At 51.0% G+C, this 24,548-nt stretch overlaps 9 protein-coding genes across 9 annotated transcripts; 4 read left to right on the top strand and 5 right to left on the bottom strand.

The window, feature by feature from the left end:
- Positions 1–897: 897 nt before the first annotated feature.
- BGZ61DRAFT_399420 (tRNA synthetases class I, catalytic domain-containing protein) lies at positions 898–3,705 on the top strand. The gene is made up of 6 exons (XM_046243010.1): positions 898–1,563; positions 1,625–1,632; positions 1,685–1,758; positions 1,813–2,328; positions 2,455–3,284; positions 3,336–3,705. Exons 1-6 carry the CDS (start codon positions 1,174–1,176, stop codon positions 3,414–3,416), a joined length of 1,899 nt encoding a protein of 632 aa, XP_046098643.1. The 5' UTR covers positions 898–1,173; the 3' UTR covers positions 3,417–3,705.
- A 228-nt stretch (positions 3,706–3,933) lies between these two features.
- On the bottom strand, positions 3,934–7,758 carry BGZ61DRAFT_483227 (uncharacterized protein; the record flags this gene model as incomplete). Its single annotated transcript, XM_046249470.1, has 4 exons — positions 3,934–6,406; positions 6,458–7,179; positions 7,248–7,560; positions 7,646–7,758. The coding sequence occupies 4 exons, from the start codon at positions 7,756–7,758 to the stop codon at positions 3,934–3,936; spliced, it is 3,621 nt and encodes a 1,206-aa protein (XP_046098644.1).
- Positions 7,759–8,758: 1,000 nt separating this feature from the next.
- BGZ61DRAFT_497947 (chaperonin 10-like protein) lies at positions 8,759–10,111 on the bottom strand (the record flags this gene model as incomplete). The annotated part of the gene is made up of 6 exons (XM_046251219.1): positions 8,759–8,971; positions 9,050–9,423; positions 9,479–9,663; positions 9,708–9,735; positions 9,797–9,931; positions 9,979–10,111. The coding sequence occupies 6 exons, from the start codon at positions 10,109–10,111 to the stop codon at positions 8,759–8,761; spliced, it is 1,068 nt and encodes a 355-aa protein (XP_046098645.1).
- Positions 10,112–11,642: 1,531 nt separating this feature from the next.
- BGZ61DRAFT_483229 (uncharacterized protein) lies at positions 11,643–12,590 on the bottom strand (the record flags this gene model as incomplete). Its single annotated transcript, XM_046249471.1, has 1 exon — positions 11,643–12,590. One exon carries the CDS (start codon positions 12,588–12,590, stop codon positions 11,643–11,645), a length of 948 nt encoding a protein of 315 aa, XP_046098646.1.
- Positions 12,591–13,605: 1,015 nt separating this feature from the next.
- BGZ61DRAFT_497948 (aminotransferase) lies at positions 13,606–14,925 on the bottom strand (the record flags this gene model as incomplete). The annotated part of the gene is made up of 3 exons (XM_046251220.1): positions 13,606–13,809; positions 13,857–14,446; positions 14,499–14,925. The coding sequence occupies 3 exons, from the start codon at positions 14,923–14,925 to the stop codon at positions 13,606–13,608; spliced, it is 1,221 nt and encodes a 406-aa protein (XP_046098647.1).
- A 778-nt stretch (positions 14,926–15,703) lies between these two features.
- Positions 15,704–17,200, top strand: BGZ61DRAFT_112525 (uncharacterized protein). The gene is made up of 3 exons (XM_046236946.1): positions 15,704–15,727; positions 15,781–16,163; positions 16,272–17,200. The coding sequence occupies exons 2-3, from the start codon at positions 15,916–15,918 to the stop codon at positions 17,152–17,154; spliced, it is 1,131 nt and encodes a 376-aa protein (XP_046098648.1). The 5' UTR covers positions 15,704–15,727; positions 15,781–15,915; the 3' UTR covers positions 17,155–17,200.
- Positions 17,201–17,787: 587 nt separating this feature from the next.
- BGZ61DRAFT_460233 (uncharacterized protein) lies at positions 17,788–19,906 on the top strand. Its single transcript, XM_046247005.1, has one exon. It carries the CDS (start codon positions 17,993–17,995, stop codon positions 19,775–19,777), a length of 1,785 nt encoding a protein of 594 aa, XP_046098649.1. The 5' UTR covers positions 17,788–17,992; the 3' UTR covers positions 19,778–19,906.
- Positions 19,907–20,232: 326 nt separating this feature from the next.
- Positions 20,233–21,607, bottom strand: BGZ61DRAFT_592250 (uncharacterized protein). Its single transcript, XM_046256720.1, has 2 exons — positions 21,153–21,607; positions 20,233–21,096 (listed from the first exon to the last, which is right to left on the bottom strand). The coding sequence occupies exons 1-2, from the start codon at positions 21,578–21,580 to the stop codon at positions 20,343–20,345; spliced, it is 1,182 nt and encodes a 393-aa protein (XP_046098650.1). The 5' UTR covers positions 21,581–21,607; the 3' UTR covers positions 20,233–20,342.
- A 473-nt stretch (positions 21,608–22,080) lies between these two features.
- BGZ61DRAFT_537521 (uncharacterized protein) lies at positions 22,081–24,548 on the top strand (the record flags this gene model as incomplete). Its single annotated transcript, XM_046254545.1, has 9 exons — positions 22,081–22,560; positions 22,656–22,829; positions 22,886–22,927; positions 22,990–23,068; positions 23,130–23,400; positions 23,529–23,628; positions 23,705–23,814; positions 23,904–24,274; positions 24,337–24,548. 9 exons carry the CDS (start codon positions 22,081–22,083, stop codon positions 24,546–24,548), a joined length of 1,839 nt encoding a protein of 612 aa, XP_046098651.1.

The following is a 24,548-nucleotide window of genomic DNA, read 5'->3' on the forward strand; positions in this document are numbered from 1 at the left end:
CGGCATTTTCATCGTGATGACTCGAGCGCGGTTCGGTTTAATGATTCGGCTCGTCGTCGCTTTCCATCGGCGATCGAGCCGGTTGATGTCCTTCCCAAGCTCCTGTTGGTTTCTTGAATTGTTATGAATGAGCGGGGTTACGTAAATTTCGCCATGTGCCGTGCACGCACGCTATTTCTCTTGGTATTTCGAGAGTTGTGGACTGGATTTTGTGGTGGAGAGGCGGGGTTGTTAAAGATGGAGTAGAGAGCTTGCCATGGCTTCACGTGACTCCAGGCCTACTACCAAGGTCAGCTAGAGGTAACTCACCTGAGGTTAGTAAGTTAAAGCGAGAAGGAAGATATTGGTTTCGGTATGAGATTGAGGAGGGGTGTTGCTTTTAAATAGATATATCGTCTGTGTCGAGGCTGTCAGAACCCAACTACCCTGAACAAGTACATCAACGTGCCAGAATAATGACCAGTCTAGATATTCCTCCGCCCGTTAGTATGCAACATGACTGTACGGAAACTGAGAAAGAAGTTGTGATTGTATGGGCGCCTTTCATTTCGGCTTCGGTCCGTCCGCTAATGAAATCCTAGGAGAAGTGTGTTGTCGTATGACGTGGTCGGTGATGTTCTGCGACCGACGACCCGAGAATAGACGGCCATTGCCATTCTAAGAGTACTGCTCAAAAATATTTGAATAGATCGCATCATTCATGGAAAGACTTCTGGGCGTATATTTATGTACCATCAAGGAGGAATTATTGGTGTTAGATTGACTGCTGCTTATGACTCTTTGAGGTGACTGACCTCAAGCCCAACAGGCTCAGCCATAAACCTGAGCAGCTTCGCCACCCACTGGGTCTGAGTCATACGTGCCAATGTCGTCCCTGGAAGCTGTCAATGCGCAAATGTATGCTACTATTTTAATGCGATTTATGGCGGTGCTTCTCGTCGGAGCTTATCTTTGGCTTACACCGGCGTTATCTGTCGCCGAGGTGACTAGAGTCTGAGCTTTTGCGGTGTATGACATCGCAGCCCCTCCCCCACCAAACACCAACGATCTCCCGACATCTGCCCAAAATAACCCCACCATAAAACTCCAACACGGTAACACACCGATCCCCAAGATATCATCACCAGCACGCAAACCTCAAACGTAGCGATCGATCGCTTTCCCGACTTCGCCATGGCGGACCCAATCGCAGAGGTCACCGAGGCCACCGTCAAGCTCGTCCTTGACGATGCGACGGGCGAGATGGTCACCAGGAACGAGCTCAAGAAGCGCACCCAGAAGCGCGCCAAGAAGGCCGCGAACCAGGCTCGCACCAAGGAGGCCGCCGAGCAGCGAGAGAAGAACCCCAAGGCTGCGGTGCCAAAGCCCAAGGCTCAGGAACCCACGCAGCTCGACCCCGATGCCATGTTCAAGCAGGGCTTCCTCTCCGACGTCTACAAGGAGCGGGCTGTGACGCCCGTCGTCACTCGATTCCCCCCCGAGCCCAATGGTTATCTTCACCTGGGACACGCCAAGGCTATTGCCATTGACTTTGGCTTTGCTCGGTTCCATGGCGGCCAGACGGTAAGCTGCACTCTACCCAGTCCTCGCTACTCGAGGAAGACGGAAGCTGACTAGACACTAGATTCTTAGGTTCGTTGCTGCGCCCAACACACACGATCGATTGCGACTGACAGAATACAAGGTTCGACGATACCAACCCCGATGAGGAGGAAGAAATCTACTTCGAATGGATCATCAAGATTGTCAAGTGGTTGGGTGAGTCACCAGGTTGGCTTCCACTACCGGGAACGCAGTCCTGACTCTGTGTAGGATTCACCCCCAGCGCCATCACGTACTCGAGCGACTACTTCCAGAAGCTCTTCGACCTGGCCAAGGAGTTGATCAAGAAGGAGAAGGCATATGTCTGCCACTGCCAGGAGGCTGAGATTAAGCTCCAGCGCGGAGGCAAGGACGGCAAGGAGGGTCCCCGCTACCGCTGCAAACACGCCGAGCAGGATATCGAGACCAACCTGCAGAAGTTCCAGGACATGCACGACGGAAAATACGAGCCCCAGACGGCGTTCCTCCGCATGAAGCAGGACATCGAGAACGGCAACCCCCAGATGTGGGATCTTGCCGCCTACCGAATTCCCAAGAAGAAGACGCAGCACGTCCGCGCCCCTGAGTGGAAGATGTTCCCTACCTACGACTTCACCCACTGCCTGGTCGACAGCTTCGAGAACATCACCCACAGTCTGTGCACTACCGAGTTCATTCTGTCCCGGGAAAGCTACGAGTGGCTAAACAAGTCTCTTGAGGTCTACGAGCCTATGCAGCGCGAGTTCGGTAAGTAAATTTATACTCTGACATCCATTTACTTCATACCCCAATTACTGGCCGAGACCGATCAACTCTACAATGGGAGTAGGGGTATTGTATTTGCAAGATTATTCTGACTAGGATTGCCGTTAGGCCGACTAAATGTCAGCGGAACCATCATGAGCAAGCGAGCTCTGAAGAAGCTGGTGGAAGGCGGCATAGTCCGAGGCTGGGATGACCCTCGACTCTACACTCTTATCGCCATTCGACGCCGAGGTATTCCCCCAGGCGCCCTCCTGGCCTTCATCAACGAGCTCGGTGTTACCACAGCCAAGACCATTATCCAGATTGTTCGGTTCGAGCAGACCGTGCGCCGTTACCTCGAGTACACCGTGCCCCGTCTCATGATGGTCCTCGACCCCCTCCCTGTCACCATTGAGGACATCGAGGAGACCCAGGAACTCGACGTCCCCTACTCCCCCAAGGACGCTAAGTTTGGCACCCACAAGGTGCGCCTTACTAAGACTGTCTATATCGACCGATCCGATTTCCGCGAGGAGGACATCAAGGGCTACTTCCGCCTGGCCCCTGGTAAGACTGTTGGTCTTCTTAACGTCCCTCACCCCATCAAGGCCACTTCATTCACCAAGGATGAGACAACTGGCCAGGTCACCGGTGTCAAGGCCGTCTTCGACAAGGAGTCGAAGCCCAAGACATACATCCAGTGGGTGCCCGATAACTCCATCAAGCTGGAGGTTCGTATCCAGAGCCCACTCTTCAAGTCAGACGACCCCATGGCCGCTGAGGGTGGATTCTTGAACGATGTCAACCCCAACAGCGAGACTGTCTACACCGAGGCTCTGATTGAAGAGGGCTTCAACGAGGTGCGCAAGAAGGCCCCTTGGCCGGTCACCGCAGGCGAGGACGGCGGCGACAGCGGCCCTGAGACTGTCCGATTCCAGGCCATGCGTGTTGCCTATTTCGTGAGTACTCTCGTCACTCTTTGAGACTGAAAACAACTAACAAGAATACAGGCTATGGACTCTGATAGCACAGACGACAAGATTGTGCTGAACCGGATTGTATCTCTGAAGGAAGACTCTGGAAAGAACTAGATAGATGGCTTGCCTGGTGCATGAATCAAATGAACTTCTACAAACCCAGTCTTATTTTGTGATGACTATTAGTTCTAGTGAATTTTTCGACCGGAATTCTACGAACCTTAGGTCGAGCAAATAGGTTAAGCCGCAAAGCGTTGTAGATGGAAACTGGTTCTGTCTCAAAATGAGCATTGCAATTCGCACACACTCAAAATGCTACTCGCACACTCAAGGACATCAACAATTTTACCAGCAAGTCTCAATAATATAATACCTATTCGTAAGTAAACCTAATAAATTAAATAAGCTTTATTCTTAGTATTTGTTCTCTAAGGTCTGCTGTTTAAATTTTATTTTTTAATTTATTTTAGGGCAGAAACTGGATATTCTTCAGAACAAGACACCTTGAGGCGGGTGTACAGTCTGGGCATTCCCTTACACTAAGATTAGGTGTAAAATTGTGTACTTGTGTGCGATCAGCATTTTGAACGGGTGCGAATAGCAATACTCCTCAAAATTACTCTTCCCTTTGCTATTCTCCTCTCTTCGTCCTACTCTGCGCTTGTTCGTCTATGCTAGCCCTGTATGTCTCTTCTTCGGAATCTTCAGCAACTGAGCCAGTCCTAGATGTCTCCTCTTCAGAATCATGATCACCACTCGACTGGTACGCCAACCATGCTGAGCGATAAGGCTCAAAGTGAGTCCAGGCCCAACTCTTTCTCCAGTCATCCTCGGGTAAATTATCAATGTCCTTTTGGCCTTGCCTGTACTCGTTTATAATTCCCATGATGAGTGGGGAAGTACTTGCTGGCGGCTCCTCATCGCAAACCTCGATTTTGCCAGACCTATTATCCATACTTTGTCCTCTAGCTCGAGCTGTGCTCAGTCTGTGGGCCCTCTCCTCCACTGCTTTTACCATTGCCGACGCATATGGGTTTATCTGATGAATCGGCTTACCTTGGGATTTGTAGACTCTAAGTTCTCTTTGTCGCTTCTTTGCATTGCGAGTGCTTGAGTCATGTCCGTATGCTTGGGTCGACAGCTGGACCAAGACTCTATGCAAAGCCAATGCCTCATTCTCGCTTTCATGGCTGCCAGCGGCTGCTAGAACCTCGATGGCTCGCTCGAGAGGAAGAAAAGCGGCGTTCATTGAGGCGTGCCAGATCTTATGGAACAGCCACCTTAGTACGGCCAGGGCGTCTTCCAGCTGGCCCCGCAATGCTATCGAGGCACCACGCTCCGAAATGATTTCGTAATAGCAATAGAAATCGAGATTCCCCGCTGCGTCTTCAAGCATTTCTTCCACGTGTTTGGCGGACCGGTTGATTGCCCTGTCGAGAATTCCAGTGGCCTCATCAATACGACCGAGTCCTATATAAGCCTGCGACAAGGATGTCGCTACAAACTGGGGACAATTAATGTCCTCATCATCTGAGTATACCATGGCTTCCAAAATCTCAACTGCTTCTTCGTAGTGGCCATATGCCTGGAGGAGATAACCAAATTCGCGTTTTGTCCCAAGAGTCCTGGTATGCGCTGGCCCAACCGTTTCCTCGAGCAGTCTGATGGCTTCAGGCCACATCCACTGTGTTCCATTAAGCCCCGTATTTTGGTGGACAAGAAACCAACCCATATCAGCCAGAAGCGATGCTTTCGCGACGGCTGGCCAATACCAATCCACATCGACGAGCGTTTTCGCATGATCTAGCGTTGCATTGATATGGGGTATCAACCTGCGGATCCAAGGAAGGCTCTCTGCGGAGTATCTAGGGAGCTCGTTACTGATGACGAACATCGCAAGTGATGTGTAATTTGCTATTTGTTCACTTCTCTTCATCTCCCACTGCAGCGCTAGGTGCACTAGCCGATGCAACGTGAACGTGGTATCTTCAACCCTATCGTGTTGACTTGATGTTAAGAAAGAGTATCCCATGAGTAGTGACAGTGAGTCACTTAGGTCCTGAACAGTCGGGGTGCGTAGCTGGCGCCTGGGTTGTATCGGTATCCTGGGAGTCTCTGGGATCGGCGCTTTGCCTTTCTCCGTTGGTTTCCCTCTCCACAAGCGCTGTACAAGACCTTTAATCCTCTCTCTTCGTCGTATCTGGCGGACGTTATCATAGGGGTAGACATTGTGTTCTTCGAAGTCATTATCATCATCTCTTTTATATGATAGATCTGAATTGTATCTGTCATAGTGCGTCCTGTATCTGGTGAAGAAGGAACGTGGAATCTCTTGTCGGTCGAAGGACCCGCAAAGGTACAACAACTCGATAGCAAAGCTATTCTCTCGCTCAATGGTGCGAAAGGAAGCGAGCCAAGTTCTGGCAACGGCGTTGGGAACCTGGTTTTCGGATGCATTGTCACGACCAGCCTCGGTGAATTCGTCCTGGAGCATATCCCTTAAGCCATCACCGCTGCCTTCTCTTAGCATATCGAGATACTGAGGCACCGACAGCGAATTCCTTTGTAAATATGATATGGCCTGGGACAAGGCTAATGGCAAGTACCCAAGCTCCTTCGCCAATGAACTGATGTCTTTGACCGTGTGGGTAGAAGCTGGTAAACGGCCGCGGATAAGGTCAATGCATTCCTCAGGGCTCGGTTCCGTGATGGTAATCAGGGTTCGACCCTCAGTCAAATCTACTGCTGCGTGCTTGGATCGACTGGTGAATAGGACCGATCCATTTGGCGAACTGGGAAGATACTTGTGCATTTTCGCCCTGTACCCGGCGTCTCCGCTCCGCTCGAGGAATACCTCGATGTCGTCGGCGTTGTCCACTATCATGAGCCATGGATGTTGTTGATGACTACTCCCCAGCCACTCTTTCACCTTTTTCAAGAGATCTGAGCCACCAGCTGAAGCACCGGGTATTTGGCAGGTCCGGGCGATCGATGTGTAGGCTTCGATAAAACGTTCGGTCGTGCTCGCATGAACCCAGAATATGGACAGGCCATCATCTCTCTGACGCATCTCGTATGCCCATTCGATGACAACTTGGGTTTTACTATGCCAGCATTAGCAGTGCTCCGAGTTAAGGACTCGATGGCCTACAGACCCTACGCCTCCAAGCCCATGCAAAGCGGCTCGTTTATGGATGCCACGGTGACGATTCTCCAATGGAGACCCAAGCCAAGAGTTGAGTTGTTGCAAGGTGGATGAGCGACCGACAAAGAACTCGTTTCTTGAATAAGGCAGAAGAAACCACGGGCCATTTGAAGCTGTGGTGCTGGTATGTGTGGGAAGAATTGGTGATGTTTGGCCATGCTGGACTCGTGAAGTGATGCCTCGTGGGACTGTAGTCCATTGTGTGACTTTGGAAATTATGGCATTTAGTTCTTGTACGAAAGCCTGATATCCTGGGTCAGATTCAGAGATGAACTTTGCCATGTTCTTGTGGTTGGCATGTATTCCTCTGTCGGCAAATCCAGGTAGGACTGCGGACTCCTTCGGCACAATCAACCCGGCATTCGGGGATGGTAGTTCCTCCCAGAAACAAATCACCGAAATCTTGTGTTGGTCAATTGAATTGCGTCTTCCGTTGACGAGGTCATAAAAGTCGTCGTGGATTCGGTGTAGAGTATCCGACTCTCTCTGTAAAACCTGAAGCAGCTTGGGATTGGTTTGCTTGAAGCTGCCAACAAGGCTGGAAAATCGAGTCGCGTAATCGGCAATGGCTGACCCCCGATGGGGAGTCCCCATGAAGATGATGCCGGCGGTATGTTGAGAGAAATCCATGAGATCTTCTCTATCGCGGCGTTGAGCGGAGAAAAGGATTGCCTACTGCTATTAACTTCGATCCACATACCCATCTTTGTTCAAGACCGCATGCCGATCCTTTTTCTTACATCTTTACAAACAAGACCCCCGAGACTATGACACACAAATATCATCGGACGTCCGGCGGTGTTGGTTTGAGTGCGCTCGTGTTCGACCGAAGCTACCAGCTCCTTTGCATGGTCTCTAATCGCCTTGACGGAAACCTTTCCCTGGTCGTTCAAGTTGAATACGTGCGCATCGTAGCCGAATGTGAATATGCGTGAATTCGGTATCTTCGATGGGAGGAGGGCTTTGGGCCATGGTTCGAGCTTTCGTCCGTCATCGTCGGTGCCTCTCCAGGTCTTTTCTCGATGGCCCATGAGGCCGTGGATGAATATGATGCTGTTTCAGATCTTATGTTAGCCTTGATATGATAGGGAATGTCGAATATATTCCCGAGAGACTGTTGCTCCTGTGCGCGACTTACTCGACATCTGGATCGTCGCCATTGTGCCACTCCTCGAGCCCCAGGGCCACTGTGGCGCTCGATGAAGATTGCCCGGACTCTTCGGTGTTTATTCGATGAGTACTTTGTCGCATGGTTTCGATGCCTTCCGGCGACTGATGACGGTTGTATATGTCGAGTCGCTGAATGGCGGGAGGTTGATGATGGGATGAGGAGGTCAGGCATTAGCTGGGCGTCAGCGCGTCTTAGATACACCAACAGGCTTCAGCCTGGTCTGCTCTTGTGGCTGCCCCAACGAGGCTGAGCCCAAATAGGCCGAGCCCAAATAGGCCATGCGACATGAAATTCCGGTCCCTTCTTCTGGCTGTATGCATGAGGATTGATAGCGCTGTCTAAGCGCTGTCGATGACCGATGCACCTACAGTTTACGTGCAAAAGTTCCGACAACATTAAAATCGCTAACGGCAGTAGTTATATTACCATATTAATTTATTTAAAAAAATCAATGTATATAAAAATATTATTAATATTCTAATTTTATTAATAATAATGGTTTTATTTTATTTAATTATTTTTATTTATAATTTATAAATCCTAAGCTTTTATTTCTTTTTAAAAGCTAATCCTTTTATTAGTGTAAATTAGGCATATTGTCGGATCTTTTGCACACCCACTGTATTGACGATGAAGGAACTAGTGTGAAAGCGAGAAGCCACAGATTACCGCCCTCCAAGACACTTTCACGAAGGGAAGAGTGTCGTTTCTGCAGTATCTTGATTTTGGCCAAATGAATGATGTATTTTTCTGGCAAACGGCCTTAAAAGCGATGATTAATGAGCTGGGTATATCTTGCCACACAGTGTGGCCCAGTGCAGCAAGATGGCAGCTACAGCAGCCTGTGGGCACCCCAGTCACACACCATCAATCCCACGTTCGACGCTGATGGCTTGACGTGACATCCCGGCGTCGAATGATATCTTACAAATTAAATTTGTCCAATTCCCTCTCAGGACAATCATCAAACGCCTCGAGAGCCTTCCCAATTTGCGGTAACCTAGAACACCAAGTGGAACGCACTGCGTGGACTCAATCAAGCTATATATTTATTTGAAGATATCTGAGAGAAAGTTATAGTCAAATTATCTTAGCCAGTGCTTTGCCAACCTGGAAACACAGCTTCCGGGCTGAGACCTGTCCAGCCCGGTTCATATCCATGGCCCGCCTAACACTAATAGGACTGAGATCTCCAAGGTTTGTGGTCTGGATTGGCTTTAAAGACCCATCACCGATCAGCGTAGGCAGTCTATCATACAGCGCTGCGCTGAGCTGATAGTTCTCCATGTGGGGCTTGAAGCAGCAAGAGTTAGCAAGGAACAAGCAATAGACCCAGAAACCATGATCAACGGAAAAATCTCCAAAACTTACGGGCCAATGTTTCAAGCCACGGTATGTGTGCGGCGTAGGAAATGCTGAGAACACAAAGACGTCCGTCACTTTGATGTTTTGTGGAACATCTTCTGTATGACCTTTGTTGGGTCGGACAGTGCACAAGGCTCCCGGGCGAGTCCCAATTACTCGAGCTGCAGTCGCTGATGAGGTAGGATTGCCTATGGTATCGAAAATGTGGGTTATCTGAGGTAGGGCGGCCTGAAGCTTGGAGACAACGTCGTCGTCATGATAGTCGAAGACGTGGGTAGCGCCAGCTTCCTTTGCCTGTTCAAAGTTCTGCGGGCTACAAGTGGTTGAAACGACAATTCCGTGGAGCCGAGCGATCTGAATAGCATAATATCCAACGGCAGCTTTCCATCATCGTTAGCACTTTGGATGAGCTTGGGAATTAGGTAGCTATCATACAACTTGCACCCCAAATGAGGAGATGAGGCGTCGGGACCGAAGGGTCCTGGGTAATTGCCAAACAATCGGAAGAAAACAAAGCAAGCCAGGCAGTATTGGCCGCCAGTGGGATAGCGGTAGCTTGGTCGTTGTTGATTGAGGCTGGGACTTTGTATGAGATGCGCTCATCTGCAATGGAATATGTACTGCAGCTGTTAGGATATATTTTGTGCTTTGTAATGTTACTCACGAGTACGCCCCTAACCCCTTGATCTCTCCTACCAAACGAGAAATGTTAGCAAATTGTAGGCTATATGGAACTCTCGTTAGACGTCATACCGCCCCAGACCAAAGCGGCAATTCTGTCACCAGGCACCAACTTCGTGACACTAGGATGCGTGCGGATCACAACGCCGGTGAAATCGCAACCTAGGACAGCTCCATCGCCGAATGCATTCAGATCAAAAGCAAGCCCTATAAAAACTTAGTAGAATGCACAATTGAGATTTGGCAAAACGAACTATCTGTCGGGTTGAACGCTGCGCACTCAACCTTGACACAAACTTGATGCTCTTTCAATGCGGGCAGTTCAATCTCTTCGATCACCAAGTCGTTACCCCGCTGCACGACAGCCGTGGGAGTCTCTGAAGCCATTTGGGATACGCCAAGTGTGTGGTGTGGAATTATCGTAGGCTGGATCTCAACTACCTCGCGAGTTACAGTGTATGAACTAACTAGAGAGCGTCTGGTGGGCCCTTTAATACCTCTCGCCCAGAACAACCTCCGGCTTACAAAGGCTCCGCCTCCGGGACCCACAGTAGGAGCGGGCCGGCATGCCTCGGCACTAAATCGGCTTGCGATATACGCATGTAAACTGTGCCTCCGTTAAACGCCGTACTATGGTCAGATTATAGAAAGAAATACTGACCGGATACATCTGCATCTTGCCAAAATCCCAGACCCCGGAGCGATAGTAGATGTCTTGCTTCAACACTTCTATAACCGTTTCAGCAGAAGCAGCGCGGGCAACGATGGCACTGCCGTGAATGTCGAGCTTCTCGTCCTTCGGTGGGTTGTGTAGAGTTGCACCGCCCATCTGAAAGAGACCGGAGTCGATATGTTTGGTCATCTCCGTCATATGAAGCCTAACTGGTTCGTTATCCACCGACAGCCAGCGATGCGGTGCCGGAGTTCAGAGGGATCCACATACTCTCTGACACTCATTCTCTTCTCCAATGTCCCTTCGACATCCGGGATGAGGATGATCCATTCTATCTCGCTTGTAGAGGCCATACTGGTGCTTCGTTATTGATGCTTTGCTCGCTTGTCCTCTCAAGACAAGACTTGCTATCTAGATCCGCTAAATAGATTACGCATTAGGGGCGTGTCTCGCCTTGACCCGCCTCCGCATTCAATTTTTACGCCCTTGGCCGCGCCTTTCACCATGCCCTCACCACGCCTTTATGGAATAGATACGCCCTAAACTACCTACGCCAACACCCCCCTCCGCATTCAATTTTTACGCCCTCCTGCGCGCCCTTCGTTACGGCTAAAGTGGCGTCTTAAATACGCCCTTGGTCGCGCCTTTCACCACGCCCTCACTACGCCTTTATGTAGTAGATACGCCCTGAACTGCGCCAAGACCCGTATCCCGAACACTACATTGGGAGTTCGGGTGACTACCACAAGTGTAGAGTACTAGCTTGTAACTGCCTGCAATACAGACTTTAATATTATAACAGGCAGTTAAAAACTCTTAATTTTAAGATTTAACTGCTAATTATCTATAAGAAATTTATTATTTTATTTATTATTTTATTTATTCTATTAAATTACTATAGCTGCTAGAAGCTTAATATACTGGAGCAGCTTGAGAGTTAGGGCGCTGTAGCTGGTGCGGCTGGAGGTAGAAAACTGCTGAAAAGCTATAACGTATACGCAAAAACTTGAATGCTGATTGGTCTAGCCGAGTTGTTGTGTTAGTATTTTAGATCATTAGAGATCTGTGTCAATCTTCTTTCCATTTGTAGAAAACTGGATAGGCTTATCAACGCACACAGCTAAACATGCAGTATTTGTCTCACTTATCGTTCATAAATACAACAAGAAAGATAATCGGTGACGCTCTCAAATTTGACTAAGTAGCTACAATTGGGCGGTAAAGAACTCCCAATTATCCGAGCATTCAACGCCACCTCCCCGGCCTGTTTCCTCCCGTTTCCTCGACAGGAGCAGGAGTCTGCGGACGCTCTTGCATCAAGCGCTTTTCCAATCCATGTGCCAAAGTGTTTATCAACGACTCGTCCACAATCCCGTACTGCCATGTGATAGCCATTGTTAGAGGGCCGCCTCGGATACTAACACAGTTGAACCCAATCGCTGGGCCGGCAACCATGCCGCTCTGCGTGAACATGAGGCGTTCAAGAGTGAGAGGACTGTCTGCTGACGCTTGGTTCTCGGTGGCGCCAAGATTCGATAACTCGTAGGTGCACTCTCTCTTCTTCCCTTCCTGGTTCAGGCAATGTGACCGAATGTCCTGGATTTGCCACAGGTTCGCAAGGGCGCTGTCTCGCGGAAACCGCTTCACCTCAGCTGCAATGTCTTGGCCGAAGTCTCTGGCAAGATTGATGATGCACTCGTGCTCGGTTAGGGAGTGCGGTATGCTCTCCCGAATACCCTTCATCTTCGCATTAGAAACATGCGTGGACATGTACGAGATATGATTGACAATGTCCCGTGGGCTCGCCTTTGTGAGTCCACGTACCGAGAAGGGCGTGACCGCACGGAAATCAGGAGTTCCACCAATGGCTCTGCACAAACATGCGCAGATGTGACCATGGAGGTAGCTGTTGATGGACACCCCGTGTTGTTTGCAGGTCTTTATCATCCAAGAGAGGTTTTTGGGAGGGATATTTATCAGCTGAATCCTGGATATAAAATCGTCGACGGTTGGTAAAGAGACAATTCCACCAGTCCAAACGGGGTCTTTGGCGGGACTGGGAGCACTCGTCGTGGATCTCGGCATGTCAATCAAGTCTTCCATTGGAGTGGGCGGAGACTGTATTTCGTCCAAAATCATTGGCCAAATAGACCGAGCTCCCATCCCGAAAGCTTCTGGGAAAATTTCCATCATTGCGTTGTGAAAAGCTATGCCACTTAACCCATCAGCGATAGTATGATGGGCGATGAAAGCAATGTCGACTCTGGAGCAGGATGGGATAGGTTCAGATGCATTCTTATCGCTAGGATCCGACTCATGGTGCAGAATGATTGCCCTCTAAGCCGGCTTGTTTGAAGGCCAAAGTTTTGCGTGAGCGGTTTCGAGTGTACGACACAGAATGTCATCGTAATTTGCTTTTCCAATCTTCGGCCCTGCATCATCCCAGGGTTTGATATACTCCATCACATCGTCGCGGTGAATTTTGCCCACTTGCTTGAACCCTGGAGCGGAGTCCTCTGTTTGCTGGTCTGTGGGTGCGTAGCATAGTCCGGAGTGTTGCTTGATGGTCGCTTGGAGGCTATATTCGAGGGCATTCTGCAGCCAGGCCCCGGGAGGCTTCCCAATAGGCAAGGTCAACGAGTAGCTGGATACTACACACGCTGATCGGTAGTGTCCCAGGGCATGTCGGATGGAGTAATATTTGCCCAAGATGCCTAGAAATGGGGGTCAGCGCATGCTCACTGGTGCTTCATTTTCCAATCACAAAGCTGGAAGTAGAATGGAAAAGAAAGCAATAAGGTCCCCATTTACGTAGGAAAGGAAAAGAGTTTAAGGGGCGTACCAAAAGTTAATGGTTGTGTGTCTGTCATGGTGCAGGGTTCATTGAAGGATGAGAAGATGAATAAAAGACAGAGTAAGTCCGCCAGGAGGAAAAGACAGCGGGGATAGGATAATTATGGAAGTTCAAACAGTGAGGCAAGGTACCCAACGGAAGCGCATCAATCGCTTGCCGCTAATTAGCATTATGCATTTATGAATGAGCTACTCGGAGGTGGCCATTGGAAGTTCAAGGCATGGCCCTTACTTTACGGTACTTCTGGTTATTTTTCGCAATCTTATAGATTGATCTTTTCTACATTTTCTTTTCTAGATGGAAGTTTAGTGTTTTATGATACTAGTTCTTTTTACTCTCTAAGCTTTAGTTCCTCTACCTCGTGAACGCATCACTTAGGGGCAAGAATTTAGCCTCTTCCTCAACAACGACACCCCACTCGTGAGGTTCGACTCCATACATGATATCCTTTAGCCAGCCTTTCATCAACGTCGCATATGTAGGGTCTGCGCCTTTGGTCAGGGGAATATCTAAATCTCGACCTCCAAAATGGATAACAGAAACAGGAGAGATGAAGAACTACAGCATGTTAGCTTCTCCTCACTAGGAGTTGCAGTCATACTTACCGCGGTTCCGGAAACAAATGCCTCCAGGACCCGACCCTCGTCCCATGCCCTTTCAAGTTCGTACATGGTGAACTTCTTCTCCACAACCGCTAGCTCCTTGGTCAACCTCGATCGGGCCAGATCAAGGACAGACTGTCTAGTCACGCCCTCAAGAATGATTTTGTCAGTTAAGGGTGCCGTAAGAAGCTCCGGTCGGCCCGTTTCTGTATTCTTAACAACGGCAAAAAAGTTACTGGCGCCGGCTTCCGTGACTTGGCAATCGTCGCCAAGAACCCACAAGATTTGGTCGTAGCCCCTCTGTCGACAATCTCCGAGAGCCACGAAACTCGGCCCGTAGTTTGCACCCACTTTGGCATAACCAAAGCCTCCGGGCCAGGCTCTGGCTTCTCCGTTCTCTGATGTTAGAAGACGGAGGCCAGGTGGTCTCGGCAAGGCACCAGGCGGAGACTCGGAGGAAAAGTCAGGCCAGGCGATGGCAATGATAAACAAAGTAGCTTCCTGAGGGATCTGCACGCCGATTTGCCGACCGTTTCCAATCATCGCTGGGCGAATATATAGGAACTTTCCGGGCTCGTCCTTTGGAAGCCATCCTATGCATACATTGTGAGTGCGTTCCTTAGATTATGCAAAGGAAATCCTCACGTGGTCCATCTACTCGCATTAGTGCCATGATGAGTTTCACCAACTCCTTATCGTCGAAGCCCGGGAGCGAAACCCGCTTTGAGCTCATTACCAGGCGCTTGGCATTGCGATCAGGCCTGAAGAGTCTCAGCTTTCCATCGAACCCACGGTAAACCTTCATGCCCTCAAAGCATTGGGTTGCGTAGTGGAGACAAGAGGCTGCAGGGGAGATGGTCATGTCGCCAAACGGCTTCAGCTCAGGTGCTTCCCAACCCCCTTGGGCGGTCCATCGACAGGTTACCATGTGGTCGCAGCAGACATTTTGCGCCCATTGCTCTGCTGATCCCGGTTCTGGCACTGGAGTTAACACGGTGGAGCGGGTGAATTTGAGATTGGATGCATCGAGCGGCTTCGGGGAGGTGTTGAGCTCGCTGGGAGCTTGAGGCATGGCAGGCATGTTAGCTGTATAGGTAAAGTACAAATACTAATAAAAATGAATGCATTGAGGATTAGACTATTCTTACGAAATTTAGTTGCATATTGGTCTTATATACGACACATGAAGCATCGAGACACTCGCAGAGCTTATCTCCCGTTGTCAAATGCTGATTCCCTACCTTGCATAGGACAGGAGACAGGACTAACGTAGGGCGTAAATACCAAAAGTGGCGTAACTGGCGCTGGCAAAATGTTCGTTGGGCGTAAAAAGAGTTGCATTAGCTTGGGCGTAACCCCACATCTTTACCCTGACTCCGATGGATTTACGCCTTTCATCCGGGAGTCACTCTCTCCATACAACGATTACTCTCGGCTTCTTTCTGTCAGAGTAAGTACGGGCTTCTGCAGCATTCGAAAGGAAATATGCCGCCGCCGACCCGTCCGACCAGCCAAGACACGCCACCACCGTCATCACGAACACGGGGACCTCGGCGTGGAGTTGCGCGTGCCCCAACTCCCGGGCCGTTCCCAACGTTGCCTATCGGCCGAGGGACTACCTTTGAAGCCGCTTTCTCATTTGATCAAGATTATCCTGCATGGCTGGACGGTGGATTTCCCTCAATCCTAGCCCCGCAGCAGGATGACGGGGCCCAAGGCGTCCTTGCGAATGACACTTCGGTGGCAGTCGACCAAGACCTGGGTCATCTTCTACACATGCATGGCGACCGGATAAGGCAGCAATCTGTCGAATCACCCGTTTGCGATGAATTGCCTTCGGTTACCAATTGGATGGACCTGGGATCATCCCAAAGGTTGGTCGACTACGCCTACCTCCCAATGAGTTGTGCTTACAGTATCCAGTCAGACTTTCGAACAGTACATAGAATTCCCGGAGCCTCTGTACTCCCCCCTTGTGGAAACGAGCCCATTTGATGCGTCTGGATCTGGGCAAAGATCCGAATCCGGTCCCGTGGAGGATTTCGTCTTTGGTGACTCTTATATGGGACTGAGCACGTCGTACACTGCACAATCCGATTCCTCAATAGGATCTGTCGAGTCCCTCGCATCTTCTGCTTCGAAGACCTTTCGCAAGCGGAGGCGAAGGAAGCCGGTGGCTTCGAGACCCAGCCCTAACCGGCAGTTGGGTATAAGAAGATACCAATGCACGTTTTGCACCGACACTTTTAAAACAAAGTACGACTGGCAGCGGCATGAGACTACTCTGCATCTAAGTCTCGAGCAATGGCAGTAAGTGGTTCCCCGTACAGAAAGTTGACAGTTCTGCGTCACCATACAAGGCAGCGTCCCAACTCTTTACAATTAGTTCGCCGTTATTCTTTACTGACTCACGTGTAGGTGTGCCAAGTCTGGCCCATTTTTGCAACAATCGGATGGAGTAATCTGTTGTGTGTTTTGTGGCCAGCTCGAACCGGCACCAGATCACCCTTCAACACACAACTACTCTGCATGCACGGCCAGGCCAACTCAAGAGCGAATTTTCAGCCGCAAAGACCATTTGCACCAGCATTTACGGATTGTCCATAAAGGAAGCTTGTTCAATGATAATATGAAGTCCTGGTTCTCCTCCATCGAGATGATCAATTCTCGTTGCGGATTCTGCGATACACGCATGACAAGCTGGGCAGAAAGACAGAAGCATATTGCAGGCCACTTCAAGAAGGGTGCAAGCATGAAGGACTGGAAGGGGGACCGAGGCTTCGATGAACACATTGACGATATTGTCGAGAACGATATGCCGGCATTCATTATCGGCCTCGAGCAGACCTCGCTCGAGCCCTTCTCAGCATCCCAAGTGAGCCATCTCACTCAGCTGCCCGACCAAGATGTCGATCGCCTCGCGAGCGAGCTTACCTTGCTAGGACAAAGCACGCCAGAACCCGACGCATCTAATATACAGCCTCAAATAGCGGGCAACTCATATCGAAAATTCGAGACAAGGCTCCTTGCTTATGTTTCGGACGAGCTCAGCCATGGTCGCGTTCCGACGGATGAGCAATTGCGGGTGAAGACCAGCGAGATTATGTATGGCCCAGGCAACGCATGGGACCCAACTTGGGCTGATAGTGTTCAATGGCTGGGGCTATTTAAAAGGAAGGCAGGGCTTATTGAATTGCCGTATGGGAGTGGAAGGAATGCTTTTGTTGGAAGAGATGCAGGCATCGACAATTCGGAGGATGTCGGGTCGATGCTGGCTGAGACGCCGGACGAGGCTGCATAGCACAGTGCGGCGAAAGAAGATATTGAGCTGGATTTAAAGAGTAATGTGGTTGTATTCTCCGGGGGTTGGCTGCATGTCACGATAGCGCCATCTACACGCCAAATTTATGACACGGGGGAGTAGGAATCATGACCCACTCAAAATGTCGTATAAAAATAGCGATGTAGTAGATGGAGAACCCTCCATTTTCCGATTTCCAAACACTCTTTAAATTAGCCCAGCATCCAAATTTCCAACGTAACCTCGGCTGCTGGTTCTAGAACAAACTTAGATTCAACGGATGGGATGATGGGATGGATGCAGCAACCGTCACCCGCTCCCAAAATGGCGGCCGCGAGCTAAAGTTGCCGCCAACCGCCAAAGGTCCCCGCTAACGGCCCCCGCTAACGCCCCTTATTGGTGGGGCACGTCCCTGAAATTGGCGGCCTGCTGATGGTTCACAGTGACCTACAGGCTGTCTCTCCAGTGAGGTTTCAGCGGGTCTCAGCGGGTCTCAGCCTCAAGCGTCATGCGGGCGTCCCCTGAATGTCGCTAGACACACATGACGCAGCCCCCCGGAACAACGGTTGGCGCAACTGGTTGGCGGGTCGAGATGATTGCAGGAGCGTCGCACTTCCGTACGAGCCGCGCCTTGTCCTTGTTGAGCTGGTTCAACAAAACCTCGCTCCAACATCGCACCATTGGAACACTAGCCCCCTTGCGACCCACGATCTACATCCTCGACCCTAATTCTCTCGACGTCGCGCTCTCTCTCCCCCTCTTCAGAAACCCGCACTTCGCTCGCCATCGCCATCCCGGCCCTGCCATGTCGTCCTGACGCTCCCCCGACCCCCCGGCGATGAATCCCATCGCGTCCCACGCCCCCGGCTCGACCGATCCCGCGACCACGGCCCTCCAGGGCGCGTCCCTCGCCTTCCAGAAGAAGAAGCCCGCGCCGCCGCCGCCGAAGAAGGACAATGGCGCCCTGACCGCGGCGACGTCGGCCGGAAGGCCCCGGAGCCCCGTGAAGCACCTCCGCGCCCACAGCACAGGCGGCAGCATCGCCGACATGGACCAGTACGGAGGCATGGCTGTGTCTAGGATGCACCAGGTCGGTGCGAGCCCGTCGCAGCTGCACCCCGGGTACACGGGCACAAAGGCCGATCCAAAGAGCGCAAGCTTCATCGCCGCCACGCTCGCAGCGAGTAGGAACGTCAGCCCGACCCCGAAGGTCAGGACGCCGCGGAGGAGGACCAGCGTGGGCGCGACGAGCTCGTCAAGCGGCGGCGAGGTGGTGGACTCTGGGTCGCTTGCGCCGATGGGATCCCTCATCTCTATGTTCGAGCAGGCTAGAGCCGGTGATCCCGTCAAGCGGGCATCGCCTAGGAGATCCCCAGCCAGATCACCCGCCAACTCCAACGACAGTATCGCAGAGGTGCCAGAGCCACCGCCGACGACGGATCTCACGTTGAAGCCCAAGCCCAAACCGACGCTCAAACCGAAGCCCCGGCCGTTGACACCACCTCCGCCTATCACCCAGTCGTCCCCCGTGATCTTGTCGCCGAAGCCGCGTAGAGCTCTGAAGCCCGTATTACAGCCAGCAACACCACCCCGGATCACCACCCGCGCCCCGACCCAGATCCTGTCGCCTCCGTCTCCCGATCCTATAAGGCGAAACCAAAAACCGAAGCAGCAGCCACCTACCCCACCGAAGCCTCGTGGCTCCAACAGGTCTACTACCAAACCCAAGCAAGCTGCCAGAGATCACGAGCCCGCTGTTACACCAAGGCACTCAACCCCAAAGCTCAAAGGCTCGAGAGCTCCAGCTCCAGCGAATGGGCGTCCAAAAACGTCAGATACCGTGTCTTCCGATGATACCTTTGTATCTGCTTCTTCCGCTCAGTCACCTGAACGTCCTTCACCTCCGTCTCTGCCTAGGCCCAGGAGCGTACAACCCGCCTTGAGCCTGCCCCCCTCACCCTCTCGAGATATTAGACGACACCGTCTCAAGAACTCCTCAGTCACTAGTTTGCCCCTGGAGTCTCTCACGGATGCTATCATGGCGAGCTCCCTCGCATCTGCGCGTCTCACGCCTCACAACACCGGCGGCAGTCTGTCAGCACCTACTCTCCCCAGGCGACAGAAGTCACCTCGAATGATGCAGACGCTACGCCAACCTGCTAAGTTGTCAGATGAGGAAGTAGATCGTCACAAGAAAGGACCTCTCCGTAAACTACACACGGGAAAGAAGCACACACATCATGAGGGGTCGCGGAAAAGGTGGCGGGAAGAGATTACACCGCGAGAACGCAAGCGATACGAGGCCGTGTGGGCTTCTAATCGTGGGGTCCTACTCGATCTAAACTCGCCTCTCAGTACTCCAAGGGCAGAACCCACCGAATACGTAGTCAACATCGCGGTCCGCGAGATCTGGAAGCGCTCCCGCTTGCCAGTAGACGAGCTCGCCGAGGTCTGGGATCTGGTCGATCGTCTCGGCCACGGCATGCTCGGGCGCCAGGAGTTCGTGGTGGGCATGTGGCTAATCGACCAGAGGCTTCGGGGCAGGAAGATTCCGGCCAAGGTGAGCGACAGCGTCTGGGGCAGCGCCAACGGGATGAAAGTCCACAACCCGAGAACGAAGTGAACATAGGTGACATAGTATACATAGATGGACTCTTCCATGGGTGGATGGCATGAGACTTGGAGGCGACGCGTGTTTGACATAGATGATACCCTACCTAGAGAATACAATTCAAGAGTATAAATAAACAAATTGTGTGCATGTTTTGAATGAGATGTGCTTGAAAGAAATACTTAGGAAATAGGGGTAGTAAACAGTCTCCACGGGTTTTCAGTGTATCGCCAACAGACACATATATGGATTCAGGTCGTCTAGATAGGTACGGAGGGCTCTTTTAAAAGTCTTGTCCAAGCGCTAGTAATATCATATCTATTTATCCCTGTCGGTTACCTGAGATACATAAAGCTATTACAGTCTCGTTAAACAGCTGCTGTAACTTCAGGAGTAGTACGCTGCTAATCAGGATATAGCAGTTACTGTATGCTATAGCCTGCTATCTTTTAGGGCTTATAGAAATTAGAAAGTACTTAGTATACTTATTATCTAACCTAATAATTAGGATTTACTTCTTATAGATAAGACTTTTAAAAGAGCCCTCCGTATAACGGCTAAAGTCTCAAGATTTCCCTCAAACGTGGTATCGGTGAAGGCCAATACCAGAAATTAGAGGGCTCTTAATCTCCTCATTCAACACATGGCCGATGGCTACATATACCGCCTCCGGTGGCGTAGAAGGATCGCTGGCCAACCGTTCAAGCTCATGGTTTGCGAGACCCTTGAGTAAAACTTGCCACTCGCCGACGACGGAGCACATTTCCATTCGTATTTCACGCGCTCGCTGTGCCTTCTCCTTCCGCACTCCGTCTTGCTCGGGGCCCACAAACTCCATACCGTCGACCTCCATCTGCAAGCAAACCGATTCACGCAGCATGTCTCTGATCCTTCTGACGTCTTCTCCGGTTATGCCCTCCGCCTTTTGCTTTCGAGGCACGACCAGTTCCTCGTAGGATTCGGGCAGCGCCTCTGACCTCCCGGAAGCCTTCGAGCCCACTGGCAGCCATCTGCCCAGTTTGGACTCTCTCTTTTGGCTCTGAGGTGTTTGGCGACTTGAATAGCCGTTTGGACTCTCGCCAGCATAGTCCCGCTGTTTTTGCAATAACGGAGCAAAATTGGGTTGTTTGCGCTCCATGTTGGTCATGAGAAATTCGGCATGGTGGCCATCCGTGGACGAAGCTGACTCTTCAGCATGATGGCTATCATCCCCAGCACCAACTCCATTTATGGCTCCATTTCCGAGAGAGGCAGTATCGGAAGACATATGCCCCAACTGTTCCTTCATCCCCTCCGACTTCAGGATGCGTTGACGATCCACATTCGATTCACTACAGCCATTCATGTCAGCAATGAGCTGGCTGTGTTAAGGCGGAGGACTACTTACTGCTGGACTGCAGTTAGCAACAGAAGAAGAGCTGGAGTCAAGCTACGCATTGCGTTCAGCAAGCTAGCCGCGTCATGTCCATATCTCAGCCCGGCAATTCGGGACCGGAGGCTGGCTCGGCCTTTCTCACCAGCCTCATTTGCTCGCAGGACCGGCTCGAGTCCCTTGTACAGGAGCCCAAATACCAAGTTGCAAGACTTGAAAATGTCGCGAAACTCTTCTTCATCTTCCGACAATGGATTTGAACGCTGGATCTGGTTGCGAAGCCTGCGAAGGGCGAGCTGAATAGTGCTGCACTCTATTCGAAGCTCGAGGGCCTTCAGCTCGGCTTGCTTCACCTCGGTGGCATATTGAGAGACGAGATCCAGACCCTTGAAACAGCCCACGATTAAGCTTACGACGCCAGTTGCAATTGTAAGGGGGTCCATTACAGGCCGGTGTATGCTTTCGCTGACTGGAAGGCAGAGGATGGGCTGCGCATTAGGCTAGAACGTCTTTGGATAATAAGCATCAACCTGTCGAAGACGCGGAAGAATGAGCAGCCGATCCGGAGACCATCATTAGGCTAACTTCGCAACTTACCAAAGTCATCCTGTTACATCTTGTTACCCAGAGCGAAACCATACTTGTGTGTTCTTCCCATCCGGTAGCGCAACGGCGGCTTTCCGCCCTCGGTGAATCGTAGACCACCTTACTCAACGAGCAATCTTCATCGACGGATCAGTTTCCGTCTTATCAGTGACGACCAAATTGGCAACGCTCTGCGCCACATTATTAGATAGTTGCCCCGCACCAGACGTTTGTGAAGATGTCGGATTCTGCACCGAGTCCGACGCTCGTCCTCGCTCTTAACTTCGGTATTTATACCACAGGTGAGTCTTCATAAGCCTGTGTAGCCAGTTATGCCCTAACATATCCCCGTTCAACCATGTCAGCGGCAGCATACTTCCTAGGGGTCGTCGGTTCCAAAGAAATACGTGCCGAGGATATCTCTTTGGTTGCGTGGACTGGGAATGATAGGTACGGAGACCGTGTGCCGAGTGAAGTAGGTATCTCGGCATCGGGAAACAGGTGGAGCTGGGGTTTTCTCGATCCCAGCGCGACCGGACTTACGTTCAAGTTTCTGAGGCGAGAGCTCGAACAACCCTGGAGTTCTGAGACGGAGTTTCGAAGCCTTGTCGAGGAAGCTCTCGCCGTTTCCAAATATTACGGGCAAACATTGGGCATTATAAAGAGACCAGACGGCAGCAGTCCAGCATTCCCAGCTCATGTGACCAAATCGGGCCACGATCTCGTCGTTTACTTTCTCCACGGCATCGCCGAAGCTATCAAGACGGATGTTGCAAACCGTTACGATTGGAATGTGATCACTAAAATGCCTATCGACTTGATGGTGACCTATCCTCCGGTGGGTAATCTGCCCCATACATTGTTTCTCGGGTTCCGGGTTATGACTGTGATTCCGCAAGGACGTGGCGCTGATGATCCGGTTTACCATTGTAGCTTTGGCCGGCAAGATTTAAGCATCGCCTCTTCCAAGTCGTGGAACAGTGTTTCTCGCGGCAACTGTTCCCAAAACTGCGAGACATCTACTTTGTCAAGGAGCCCGAGGCGGTCGCGGCTTGGATGGTCGTAAAGCACGAACAGATGCTTGGGTGCCTTCCAGCTCGCAAGATGGTGAGGCAGCCATCGAGTCTACGCTGGTGTCAGTGATTTCTCTTACATTGAAACAGAACGAGGAATTCATCATCTTCCATGTTGACGATGCTACCGCGGTGAGTCGCCGGAGACCACTGCGTTCCCCGCCACCTTTATGGCTAATTCACACGCCTGCCAGACCGCCATCCCCTATTCGGTGGCTGAGAAGCCGTCTGTAACAGGACTTATGGTCGTTCCAAATTATACATACATGTCCCGTGGGTATTCTTGCTGTCCTCTGGTGATAAGAGATACAACCTGACCGGCTTATCATGGCAGACGTAACATGCGGCTATTCCGTCGTGGACCGGCAGTTTGAGGACGGGATCCTTCCTTTGCACCTGGACAATGAAAGCATGGAGAAGCTTCGAACAGAGCGTCACAGCCCAGAGATCGCCAAATTGCTGCATGATTTCAAGGATATCAGAGCCTGGTTTTCCGAGGATAAGGAATACATTCCGCCTATTATAATTTATGGCTTATCACCAAGAATTCCCGAAGAGGAAAGTATATGGTATGACGAGAATGAGTGGGACCTCAAATTATCCAGGTAAGCGAGTATCACAGAGCCATGCGCACCACTGACAGTGCTTTCCATGTACTCTCCGCCAACTATCAACTCTCGCCCGCAACAATTAACCATGTACATCTATCTTCCCAGCTAATCAAGTGTCTTAGAGAAGAACTCAGGAGCCTATTCAAGCCATCCGTCGACGCTGCAATTACACTCCTCAAGAGGCAAATCGAGCTGATCGAGTTACGCCACCACATTACAACGGTGAGCCGCTTCATGGTTACCTCTACCATAAATGGTTACCTATACCATAAATAGTAAAAACTAACTTAATTTACAGACTGTCATTATGACAGGAGATATGTCATATAATCCACACTTCTTTCGGGAAATAGGCGACTTTCTCCATCGCGCAGGTGTACGCCCTTGGCGAACAGATAACAGGAACGAGTATGCTTTCCATTTACCCCCCAAATTAGAACTACCTTCTCTTTCCATGTTTTTCAAGGACGGAGGAAATGCTGACGCACCTCTACCAGAGACGCTGTGCAGGGTGCGGTTCTCCTGGGCCTTGGTCTGGGAGACTCGCTGCTCACCTCTGTTGCGCCCGTCGCCAAAACATTTCACCACTATGGCGTCGCTCTATGCGAGCCTTTCGAGCCCCTAACCCATGAAATAGATGATCAGTTCGCACATCCAGTCTCCAAGCGTGACATGGCAGCCGGCCAGATCAAGTGGATCGTCGAGAAGAACAGCCCCATATTCCCCGATGAACCCCGGGTGGAGATACTTGAACTTTCCCGCTTGTTCTCGGACAAAGACTTCTCACAACCCAACAAGTCAAGGATCGTGTTTGTGGCTTGCAAGTCGGCCATACCTCCTTCTCGCCTGGCTGAGCTCACTGCGGCTGGTACGTCCTCTACCTCTGGCTCGATCAAATCATTCCAATGCTGATGCAAATGGCTTCGATAGATGGCACCATATTCAACTTAGATTACGAGCCGTCCGAAATCCCCAGCAATCAACGAGAGTCCTCTAAGCTCAAAATCCCGGGGAAGATGCGACAGGCAAAGTCTGTCAGAAGCCGAGTCTTGTTGACGGCATCCATCGGAGACGAAGTGGAGGTTGGCGTCTCAAGTGGTGGGCGCAGCTTGGTCCAGAAGAAGCTTGATATCATCCCGTGA

This window comes from Ilyonectria robusta (assembly GCF_021365365.1).
Source record: "Ilyonectria robusta strain PMI_751 chromosome Unknown BGZ61scaffold_24, whole genome shotgun sequence".
In the NCBI taxonomy this organism is placed as follows: Eukaryota; Fungi; Ascomycota; class Sordariomycetes; order Hypocreales; family Nectriaceae; genus Ilyonectria; species Ilyonectria robusta.